Below are 11,983 nucleotides of genomic sequence, written 5' to 3' on the forward strand. Positions count from 1 at the left end.
CTCCTCGCGTCTTTGGTATTGTAGGTTTCGTGGTATAATGTTGTCTAGCACTCAGGATGGATGGAAACTCTAAGGTGGTTTTCTTATATAATATAAGTTATATAGTAGACAGTCTGGTGCTGGAGATGCCGTGTGGTGAGGAGCTGCTCAGTAGACACGTTCGGTGAGTAGCGTGTTGAAGGAGGTAGATGTGCAGGAGCTTCGTTAGGGAAGATGTTACTTTTACTTTTTACTTTTATTCTCTTCGCCACTGATCGGCTTGTTAGCCGCTTGGGCGATCGGTCACGTCTCTTTTCCTTTATATTCTTCACCAAAAGGTCGGCTCGCTAGCCGCCCGGGCGATCGGTCACGTCTCTGTCACGCACTGTTGGCAAATACTGGGCATGTACCGGCTCCTGAATGTACCTGAACCCGCTCCAGTGTTGGTCAAGTCTTCTCTTGAAAGAGCTCACACTCGGTGCCGTCACAACACTCTCTGGTAGATTGTTCCAAGAGTTTACAACCCTCACTCCGAAAAAGTTTGCCCTCACGGTTTTCTGGACTTGCAGCTTCTTCAATCTTGAGCTGTGACCCCTTGTGGGGCGAGCGTCCGCCAGCTCCAAGTAAGGACACTCAACTGAGTAGTGCCCCCTGAGATGCTTATAAACCTCAACTAGGTCCCCCCTTGCCCGTCTGTAGTATAAGCTAGGCAAGTTCAGGCGCTCCAATCTCTCAGGGTAGCTGAGGTGCCGAAGTGCAGGCACCAGTTTGGTGGCCCTCCTTTGAACATTTTCAACCAACTGACAACTGTTGCTGGCCTCCAGGTTGAATGAGAACGGGACAGCGAGGAGCTTGCTTGGAGGAGGTGTTGCGTGTTCAGGAACCGAGAGCAGAATGAGAGCTGGTTGGTGAGGACGCTCAGAGAAGGACAGCTGGTGGGTCGCCATACTCGCCGGCGGGAGCGAGGACCGCCAGGCAGGCGGAGGAGAAGCGAGGGCCGCCAGGCAGCGGCGGAGGAGGAGGTGTTGCGTGTTCAAGAGAGGCCGGAATGAATCTCAATGGAGAGACAGAGCTTATATACCCAGCAGCCGTGAGTCATCTATGAGTCATGTTGGGAAAACCCGAGAAGTAACCGGTCTTTGGCTCCTTTGCTAGGATACTGCGGCATCTGGTGGAAGGCACGTTAGTTTGGTTGCTAGGGAAGGCGTCGCAGGTGGCCTGCAGCTACGCAGTTTGTAGGGGAGACGTCCACTACAAGATATTGGTTCACACTCAGGATTGGATGGAGAAAGGAAACTTACAATGTGCTCACTGTATACATATTGTATTGGATGTACAATGCAGCTTGTTGCTGGGTAGGTAGCATGGTAATAAGCGTTGAGTAGAGAGAGCTGGGTGGTGAGGATGCCCAGAGTGAGGGCATGTGGCTTGAGGGACGCAAAGGTTGCTGGCGCGGAAGAGGAGGTGCTGGTGGCACTGGGTAGAAAAGAGGGTGGTAACAGCGGTGTCAGGCCTTATAAGGCGGGGGTAGGCGTGGGTAGATAGTTGACCCCCGCTCCGTGGGCGGCGCTGGAGGCGTAGGCTGGGGAATTCGAGAAGGTTTGGTGCTTGTAGGGGAGGAATCCACTACAATCTCATATATAGGCGCATATGCCGTATAAGCAAAATCGCTATTTTTCAAATTGCTGGAGCTCCCTCAAATATGCATGAATCTTCAAAAGATTGCACGTGGGTATTTTTTTATGTCAATATGCAACACCAAAATTTTGAACAGCATTGTAGGACAAAGATGGGGCAACTGTCACACCCTAATATATATATATATATATATATATATATATATATATATATATATATATATATATATATATATATATATATATATATATATATATATATATATATATATATATATATATATATATATATATATATATATATATATATATATGAAAGGAAGAAGAAAACACGAAGTTCCCAAGCGCTTTCCACATCTTCAGGGGTGAGTACCCTGAGAGATGTAGTCGTGTTTTCTATATACCTAGATCACGCGCACCTACAGTGATTTACTTGCATATATATATATATATATATATATATATATATATATATATATATATATATATATATATATATATATATATATATATATATATATATATATATATATATATATATCATAGAATTCTGGATCATACAAAAAACCCGCTAACGCTACTGTCACCTATTGAGTAAATTGTAAACCAAATAACCAATCTTCCTGACATCTCCTCAGTCAGTGTTGAAGTGTCTCATCTTGTTTTCATAATGAAAATAAACAGAAACAGCTGTTGGACGGGCAGTACCTGAACACATGTGGTAGCAAGGAGGGAATAGTTTGTTGCGTTGCTCATACCATTACTCCAAGATGGGGAAGTTAAGGGTATCAATGTTACGTTACCTTACTACAGAGGACTTTAGAGTGCTGACCGCGGTGAGTTGTATCTTTAATTAAGAGTTTCAGTGCATCACGGAGTAGGCATAAGTTCTTATGTTTAACATTTACTTAATACTCTCTTTATTGAATGAGCAGTTAAGCGACGCATTTAGTGGTAACGATTCGAAATTTGCGTACCGGGAAAACTACTAACAAGAATAAGTTTTGTAGTGTGTTTCTTGGTGTTTTAATGGAATCTGGCCATTTCCGTCGGATATAAGCCGTTTTGGAAATATGTCCCCCCCCCCCCACACTATCAACAATTCTGTTCTCACAAAGTGGGCTTTTATGAGCTGTAGAAGCGGTAAATTTGTCACACCGTTCTCTGTTAGAAAGTTAAATATATATTTTTCTAGTGTATTTGTGTGTGTTTAGATCGAGTATGACCTTCATTTCTAAGAGAAATTAGCGTTTTTTTTTCGATTTTTTTTTGTTGGACGTTTTCCGACAAAAATCATGGCAAAATACAGCAAAAAATACTAGAAAAACAAAAACCTAACCTAACCTAACTGACTCTCACCATATGATAGAATCACCTATTTATTACCTTATTGGCCTGCTTCTTGTTTGTCGTTGGATTCTGAGATTCTTACACAACGTCACATATGTTGGTCTTTGCGATATTTACATTCAGTTTTGCTCATACAGTAAAAGTCCAAAAATCCGGATGTCAGAAATCCGGACCACCCGAGAATCCGGGCTTTTCGAAAACTCAATTTTTTTTTTTTTTTTTTAGCTGGCTTTTGTGTGTATGTGCGCATGTGTGAGCGCCACAGCTGCACAGCGACAACAAGCAACCACGCGCGGTCGCTACTTTAAAACGAGCACTCAAACTGTGACGACGTATGTAATTTTGAGTCCTACTCTTTCCTTTTACAGAGTACTGTACAAGCCCATAATAATGGCTCCTAAAGTAGATAAACTTCGTTGTGTGAAGAGAAAGAACACGTTGAAATTGAGTGACAAACTTGAAATAATTAAAAAACTAGAACATGGTGTGAGCAATACTGTTTTAATGGAAACATACGACATTGGAAAGTCTACAATTTATGATATAAAAAAGGCAAAGAATAAAATTGGAATTCACAGCTTTTTCTTTAAAACTGCTCGTTTTGATAAATGAAGCATGCTATATTTGCTAATGAATAAACTATCAAAATGTACCTGTTCATCTCTTCTTTATTCTTCCTTAAATTTGAATTTTAAAAGTACTGCCTGAGAATCCGGAAAATCCTAAAATCCGGACCGACCTAATTCCCAAGCAGTCCGGATTTTTGGACTTCTACTGTAGTACACTTTACTGAGGTTGGAAGAACACCATGCGATCGAAAAAATGCTACAGTTTCTTCGTCTTTTTCCCAAAAACTCGGCATCAGCTCCATATAATTGAAGTGACACCCATCGCAGACTGCCATGGTTGGAACTGAAGTTACTGAACTTGAATTTTGAAATATGAGACCCAAAATAAAACTCGAATTTGATTGGGCCAAATATACCGCAAATTAAACCCAAAATAATTTTAATTGGTTGCAAAATAAAAAACACTTTTGATTGGCCGCGTGACGTGTACGGGAACGCATAAGCATGATGGTTTACGAAGGAGTCGCAGGAGACATGCAGTGTTGGAGGAGAGGCAGACGATAATGGAGGAAGATTAATGGAAAAAATAGAGAAAGTTTTGGACAAGCTATCTCCGTTATTATACATTTCCCCCGGTAATGTAATAGATGCAAATTATCTTATAATTAGACGTCTTATTTGAATATGATAATAGATTAGTGGTAGGAATGAACTGTGTGTAAACGCAATAATACCGTAGAAGGAAATTTTTTTATTCTTCGTTATCCACCCATCACCTTTTTACGATTTTTTTTCTTCCCATTTAGTAGATCTCATGAAGAAACTAAAGAATATACTTGAATTTAGTGGCACATTTTAAAATAAATGCTTTATTTGCGAATTATTAGCTGTAAAAATTACGAATTTTTCTAAGTCCTAATTTGATTTTATGGTGACACACAGAGTCGCTATCGTTTCGTTAACCACCCATCACCTTTTTTCACATGAAAAATATAATTTTTTCACTAGTTTTCTTGCTGTTTTATATTCTGACATTTATCTTTGGGGCAAATCACTTTTTTTTCTTTTTTTTTTTAGTTTGGCTAGGTTAGGTTAGGACGTGGCCTGTTAGGTCAGGTAACCTCACTAAAAAAAAAGAAAAAGTGATTTACCCCAAAGATAAATGACAGAATCATCTAAAACAGCAAGGAAACTAGTGAAAAAATATTGTGGGGTAAAAAAAAAAAATGATCATATGACACTAAAATGAAGTCTCAATGTGCTTCGTAAGCGATGAAAATATTTATTTACCATAATTATTCCACCGAAAAATCAGCTATGTCTGCACATGTTGTCGTCTGCTCTTAAATTAATAAATTCTTAATTTGGTCTCACATAACTTGTAAATAAACAATGGAGCCTTATATCAGGGGTTTTAATACCATAAATATAGGTTTGATTTTTTTTTTTTATCATACGGGCTTCACTATCCAGATTCGTGAGTCTGTTGTCTGTGCAAATCCCTAATTTTTTCTTTTAGTGCACTAGGTGCTTAAACCTATACTGTGTATGAATGAAGAGTTTCATATTGTTGGAATCGAATCTCTTGTTATGGGTTTTGAAGCATTTCCAATTACTTTTGAGTAGCATTGGTTAATACGTGAACTGTATGTTCCTATATTTATTGGGTTAATATATAGGACTAACCCGCCAGGGCTGCATTGTGCCGATACGGCTGTATCATTTCACATCCAGAAAGTGCCTCAAATTTCACCATATCATAGTAAGTTCTTTGTGTTTAATTTACCGGGGAAGTTAGGTAAGGTAAGGTAGGTTTGTTTGGTTTGGTCGGTTAGGTCTGTTCTTCATACCCACAAATGTTAAGTAACGTTTTTTGGAAAATATCCATTTTTAACGTATTTCCACAAACTACAACAGTATCCATTATAATATGACAATGAAAATCCGACGTGTTTATAGTTGTTTTCAATCAATTTCGCTCACGGGTTAGTCTTATATAATTACCATTTATTGTTCTTCCACAAGTGGAGACAAGAAAGCCATCTTGGTTTCCCCTTCGTAGTTATGGCGTCCCATGCAGGTTGCTGTTTATTGTATCCCAAGTTATCTGTCCTTGTGGAGGATGAAGACCATCTCTCATTGTCAAGGTAGGGGATTAGTGCAGCTCATGACCTGAAGGTGACTTGAATAGAGATGAAAGCTAAGTAGCAAATATATTTATGGTTAACAAAATAGTGTATAAACATTTATTTGCCAAATCTGCTCTAATTGTGTTAGAGCAGTAGTACAGTATATGGTAGCTACTCCTCAACTTACGACTTACTCGACCTACGACTACCCACACTTACAACCTGCCTCAGTCGGTATGACCACCTGCACATACGACCGCCGCAGTTGGTACCCAGAATTTTTCAAATGACGCCATATTTTCTATACCGAAACGTTTCCATCCCTGACGAGAGCATCGCTTGGGCTGGGTTGTGCCGCCTCATGGCTACAGCACCCACGCCATAGAGCGCTTAGTTGGTGTTTGGTTGTCGTTGTTAACGATAGTGATCGTGCTGTGTACTGACATTATTTTTGTATCTAATTCACTTTAGAATGACTGGCAAGCATAGAAGTGAGAGTGCTGGTGGTGCTCAGAAGAAAAGGAGACAGTCAATTACTTTTGAGATGAAAATGGAGATAATAATGCAGTATGAAAATGGAAAAACAGTAGCAACCATTTCACGGGACCTAGACTTCTCGCACTCGACCATATCTACTATTTTGAAGGACAAGGTCCTATTCATGAGATGGAAAAATTACTTGTGATGTGGATGGAAGACCAGATACAAAAGCGTGTACCCTTAAGTCTCCTAACCCTACAGGCTAAGGCAAGAAGCCTTTTCGAAAGCCTGAAGGAACAGGCAGGAGATGAGAGCGACCAAACCTTCACAGCAAGTCATGGGTGGTTCCAAAGGTTTAAGAACCTCTACAGTTTGCATAGTGTAAAGGTGAGTGGAGAGGCAGCCTGAGCAAATACTTAATGTGGATGAAACTGGCTTATTATGGAAGCGCATGCCTTAACGGACATACATCCACAAAGAGGCGAAAACAATGCCGGGATTCAAGGAATTCAAGGACCGAATCACACTTCTGTTGGGGGGGGGGGTGAGAATGTAGCTGGTTTCAAGTTAAACCCCTTTATGATATATCATTCAGAGAACCCAAGGTCTTTTAAAAATGTCAGCAAGCACACACTGCCAGTGTTTTATATCGCAGTAACAAGAAACCATGGATGACCCTAGTACTGTTTGAGGATTGGTTCTTGACTGTTTCATTCCACGAGCCAAGGAGTATTGTCTGCAACAAGGGATTCCATTCAAGATTTTACTGATTTTGGATAATGCTCCGGGACACCCACCACACCTGGACGACATGCACCCTGATGTTAAGGTAGTGTACATTCCACCTAACACTACCTCTATCATCCAACCCATGGATCAAGGTGCTATTGCTGCCTTTAAAGAGTATTATTTATGCACGACCTTCACTCAGGATGTTGCTGCTACTGAAGGTGAGAAAATGCTCAGAGTTTTGGAAGGAGTACAACATTTTGTCATGTATAAAGAACATTAGTGCAGCATGGGATCAGGTTACAAAACATTTCATGAATGGAATATGGAAGAAAATCCTGAAAAGATATGTGCACAGTTTCAAAGGATTTAATGAAAATGAAGTTATTTCGGATATTAGTAACAAGATAGTGGAGTTAGGTAAACAGCTGGAGTTAGAAATTGATAATGAAGATGTTGGACAGTTGGTTGAAAGTGTAGCAGAAGAGCTCAGTAACGAGGATCTTATTGAACTAGATGCACAGAAAATTGCAGAGGAAGAAGAGAGACAAAATGTAGAAGAACCTGCACCCCCAAAAAGTTTTCAGTGAAACAAATGGCAGAGGCATTTGCTACAATTAATAAAGCAATGCAAATGTTTGATGACATGGATCAAAATTATGAGCGTTATGCCAAAGTTGACAGAACGATCCAAGATGCACTTGCTTGCTACAGAGAAATTTATAATGAAAAGAAAAAGCAAACTGTGCAGTCTAAATTGGACATCTATTTCAAGAAGTCCCCCAATGCTGTCTCCTCACGCCCCACCAGTGCTGCCTCTTCACTCCCTCAAGATGAACCAATACCTTCAACCAGCAAGTTTTCACAGCACATAAACCTGTCTGAAGAAAGCGACATTGATGCCCCACCCAGCCCTGTCTCCTCTTCTGCTTCTTCCAATTAATATAGTCTCCATGTATCCTGTAAATAGAAAATTATGGGGGCCCTGTGTGCATTCAGCTGACTACATTTAAGGTAAGTGCTGAGGCACACTGTATCCATTCCTCGTTATTTATTACTTTTACTGTACTGTATCCATTCCTCATCATTTATTACGTTTAGTGCACTAAAACTTTGAACAGCATTATAGGACCATTTTTTTATTTTTACAGGGCAATGGTCACACCCTCATGTACAGTACAGTTATGACTACTCACTGCTCATAGGCTAGTTACGTGGGTGATGGAATTATATAAACATAATGTATTTAGCCTACATTTATATAAGTTAGTTACATGGGTGATAAAATTATACAGTTAACCCTCACTTTACGCGGTCCCGCATTCCGCGTTTCCACGTTTACGCGGTGCCTTGCCAGAACCTCACATGCTCACATTACGCGGTACGTGAACCCCATTACGCGGAGAGTGTCCGGCGCGACGCTATTTTTAGATTCGCCCCACCCGCCACCCGCCCGCCTGCCTGCCTGCCTCTCCCTCCTCCTCCCTCCGCTTGGGCAAGCGGCCCGGTAAGGTTGCGCAGTGTGTGTCTTTGTTGCGTTATCACTGACGTCATATGACGTATCAGACCTGTGATTGGCCATGCATCCCTACCCCCCTCTGCTGCTAGCTGTAATTGGCTTAAAGTATTATGACGTGTCCACCCGGGGGAGGGAGGGAGGGAGGAAAGACGACGCTTGACCTAGCCGCGGCAGTTTCATCCCTCAAGGCCACTCCGTGTAAACGCGCATCCATTGTTCCGTAAAATGGCTTCCGCCGGACCACCACCCCCAGAGAGAAACCTTTCCTTACCTGGACCCAGCGGCACTAAACCAAAGAAGACACGACGTTCCTTAAGCTACGAGGTGAAGTATAGCATCATCCAAGAGTTGGAGAAAGGAACAAGGCAGGTTGATTTGGCGCGCCAGCATGGCGTGAACGAATCTACGATCCGGACTATAAAGAAGGATTCAGCCAAGATAAAGGAGCACATGAAGATCACAAAGTCTACAGGTGCTTCTATGATCAAGTATTTTCACAACCAGGTGCTTCTCAAGACAGAAAAATTACTTGTGAGGTACTTGGTGCGTCAGGCGCGACGGAACATGGCGGTCGACACGCGCTCTGTTAAGGACTACGCACGTGAACTGTACATGGCAGTGGCACGAAAGATGGGAACTTCAGAGCCCAAACCCTTTAATGCTTCCTCTGGGTGGTTACAGAGGTTTAAGATCCGGAACAAGATCACCAATATAAACATTGGTGGTGAAGAAGCGAGTGCTGATCGTGCTGCGGCTCGGGAATTTCCTCCGTTTTTACGTGAGATTATGGAGGAAGGACAGTACAGTGACGACCAGGTGTTTAACATGGACGAATCTGGTCTTTTCTGGAAAAAGCTACCTTCCAAGTCCTTCGTTGTGAAGAATGCCAGCAGGATTCGGGGCCGGAAAATGCAGAAGGAACGCATCACCGTCCTGTTTACCACCAATGCCTCCGGTACCTGTAAGCTCAAGTTATCGGTGATCCACACAGCCCGTAAGCCGCACGCCTACAAGAGCATGGACATGACCAAGCTAAATGTCCACTGGCTGACCGCACATAAGGCATGGATGTTCTCTACACTATCCCTTTCCTGGTTTGATGACTTTTGTTCCCGATGTAAAGAAATTCTGTGAGCGACAGAATGTCCCATTTAATATTTTGTTGCTGCTGGACAACGCACCAGGACACTCGCCCCTACTGTTAGATCGTCACCCCAACGTAAAAGTGGTCTTCCTTCCTCCCAACACTACGTCTTTAATCCAGCCCATGGACCAGGAGTTGATTTGCAATGTGAAAGCTGCATTCTCAACAAAAAAATTCCAGCTCCTGAACGACTACACCAACACCAGGGAAGAGTTGCGTAACCTGAGTGACACCACCACCGATAGCAAGAGCGAAGAAGATGAGGATCAACAGTTAGAACAGCAAAAAATACTCTTCAAACAATTCTGGAGAGTATTTAACATCAAGAAAGCTGTGGACTTCTTGGTGGAGTCATGGGATCAGCTGTCTATTGCTACAATTCGTCACGCATGGAGACATGTGTTGCATGGAATACCAGGTGAGAGGAGGAGTCAATCTGTGACTGGTGAGGTTCAGAATGTTGCAGTAGCAGTGGACCTTGCCAGAGAAGCTGCGCAGACTGTTACAGTTCCAGGCTTCTCCGAGACCACCAACGACGACATCCTGGAGGTGATCAGAGATCCTGAAGTGACTGCCGACGAGATGTTGGAAGAAGAACACGTCAGTGAAGAGGAGGAAGAAGGTGCGTCATTCTCCGAAGAACACAATTTAAGTCATAGTGATATTAAGGGTGCCATGGAGTGTGCAGAGAAGATGAAGTCCTTCCTTTCCCGCGACAATGACGATGACCGCTATGAAGTCTTCCATACCCGGCTGGTGCAGGCTATGGAGCCGTACATCAAGGTGTATCACGACAACATCAACGCCAGCCGTCAGCAAAGCATAACAGATTTCTTCGCCCGCAACCCACCACAGCCAGCCCAAGCCAGTGATAGTGGCAGTGAAGATGACTTTGAGGGATTTGTCAGGGAAGCCCTGACAACTGTAAGTGACAGTGATGGTGATTCACCTAGTAATGGTGATTCACCTGAGGGCCAGTAATCTACCCTCTGCCTCGGAACCAGCCTCCATCCCCGTATGCCGACCCATCTCTTCTACTACCGTAAGTGTTACACCTAATTTTTAGTTTTCTAACCTAACCTTTATTTTTCCTATGTTAACCTTTATCTTTCCTAACCTAACCTCTTCTATATTACTTGTTTTATCATACCATCATAAAGTTAAGATAAAATTTTTACTACAACATAGTTGTGTGTCGTCAAAAAGTGGAGTTTGGGGATCGGCCCGGACTCCATTTCAATTCATCCCATATGTTATGTTATTCACTTTACGCGTTCCTCACTTTACGCGGGACCCTCCGGGTTACATTAACCGCGTAAAGTGAGGGTTAACTGTATAATCAAATTACTGTGTTTGACAGGGGCTAATACAGACAAACCCTGATAATCGATGCATATAAGGACAGTGAAAAGTCGTTGGTTATTGAAGCAATTTATTCCATAAGAATATAACAAATTCAGGGGGTTAGGGACTGGCCACCCCCAAAGTCTCCCATCTACCCTTGATATATTTTTGCTGTGGACCCTGTCAAGCAAGAAAATGAAGCAAACATAAAAAGAAAGCATACTAATATTTAGAAAAGGAATGTAAAGCATAAATTGAGACTATATTTACCTATGTTGAGGATGGTAGAGATGGTCTTGGGTGGCAAGTTCAAGTTTACCAATCTTTGTTGGTTCATCACCACTCTTATCATACCTTATTATGCCTTATCACATCACATCAAGCCAACACAAGATGAAATGTCACTGAGGCATTTAGGCATGAGTGCACGCATTCACGCTCGTCTGCTCAGTCTTTCTGAGTGAGTGACGAGAAAGCAGCCGACTCTGCTGCAGATTACCACTTCTAAGGTGAGTGTAAATGGGTTGCTAGTGACATGAAAAGTGAAGTGAAGATAATGGAAAGTGTTACGTTTTAAGTGCAGGGGTTACGTTTAAGTGCAGGAAAAGTGAAAAGCTTTCTTACCGTGGGGAACTCGATACCTTCACGATTTACTCACCCAAGAGATGCATGATTGTATCACTCGTGAAATTTTGCTCTACTTCCGACACTCAATGGGTATGTACTTGATAAATGATGATTAGTGAATTCCTAACTTCAACATCCATCTAGGTTATTGGTTATACTTTGTCTTAACCAATGAGTCGATACCTTAGTAATAATGATAATAGAGGATCTTTTGATGCGGGCAGATGATTGCACTTCGCGTTTGTTGGCACAATTCCGCTACTGGACTTCATTTGCATGGATAGGTCAGTCCTCACATTCCATACACAGTACCGTAAGTTAGAGTTTGTCAACCTGGTGGTGTCGTTTGAATCTAATGGGCCGGCCTGGGTGCTCTTGTAGCAAACAGGCCGCAGCCATTGATCACTTCCTTTGGGATGTGTTAACTTGTTGCTGGACTTAACAAAAATCTAGGGATTTGCACACACAGACCCGTA

General features: G+C 42.1%; 1 protein-coding gene across 3 annotated transcripts in view; it reads left to right on the forward strand.

Annotated features, from left to right (window-relative positions):
• The first annotated feature begins 2,272 nt into the window (after window positions 1-2,272).
• LOC121869645 (serine/threonine-protein kinase rio2-like) overlaps window positions 2,273-11,983 on the forward strand; it is a 68,036-nt gene continuing 58,325 nt past the window's right edge. Inside the window, exon 1 of one of the 3 annotated variants that reach the window (XM_042371172.1) lies at window positions 2,273-2,452. In XM_042371172.1, coding sequence (XP_042227106.1) covers window positions 2,387-2,452 — 66 coding nt within the window. In that variant the 5' untranslated portion in view covers window positions 2,273-2,386. The remainder of the gene's footprint in view (window positions 2,453-11,983) is intronic. The other 2 variants (XM_042371189.1, XM_042371196.1) reach the window with 2 other exon arrangements.

The sequence above is a fragment of the Homarus americanus genome, unplaced genomic scaffold (assembly GCF_018991925.1).
Source record: "Homarus americanus isolate GMGI-L3 unplaced genomic scaffold, GMGI_Hamer_2.0 scaffold32583, whole genome shotgun sequence".
NCBI lineage: Eukaryota > Metazoa > Arthropoda > Malacostraca > Decapoda > Nephropidae > Homarus > Homarus americanus.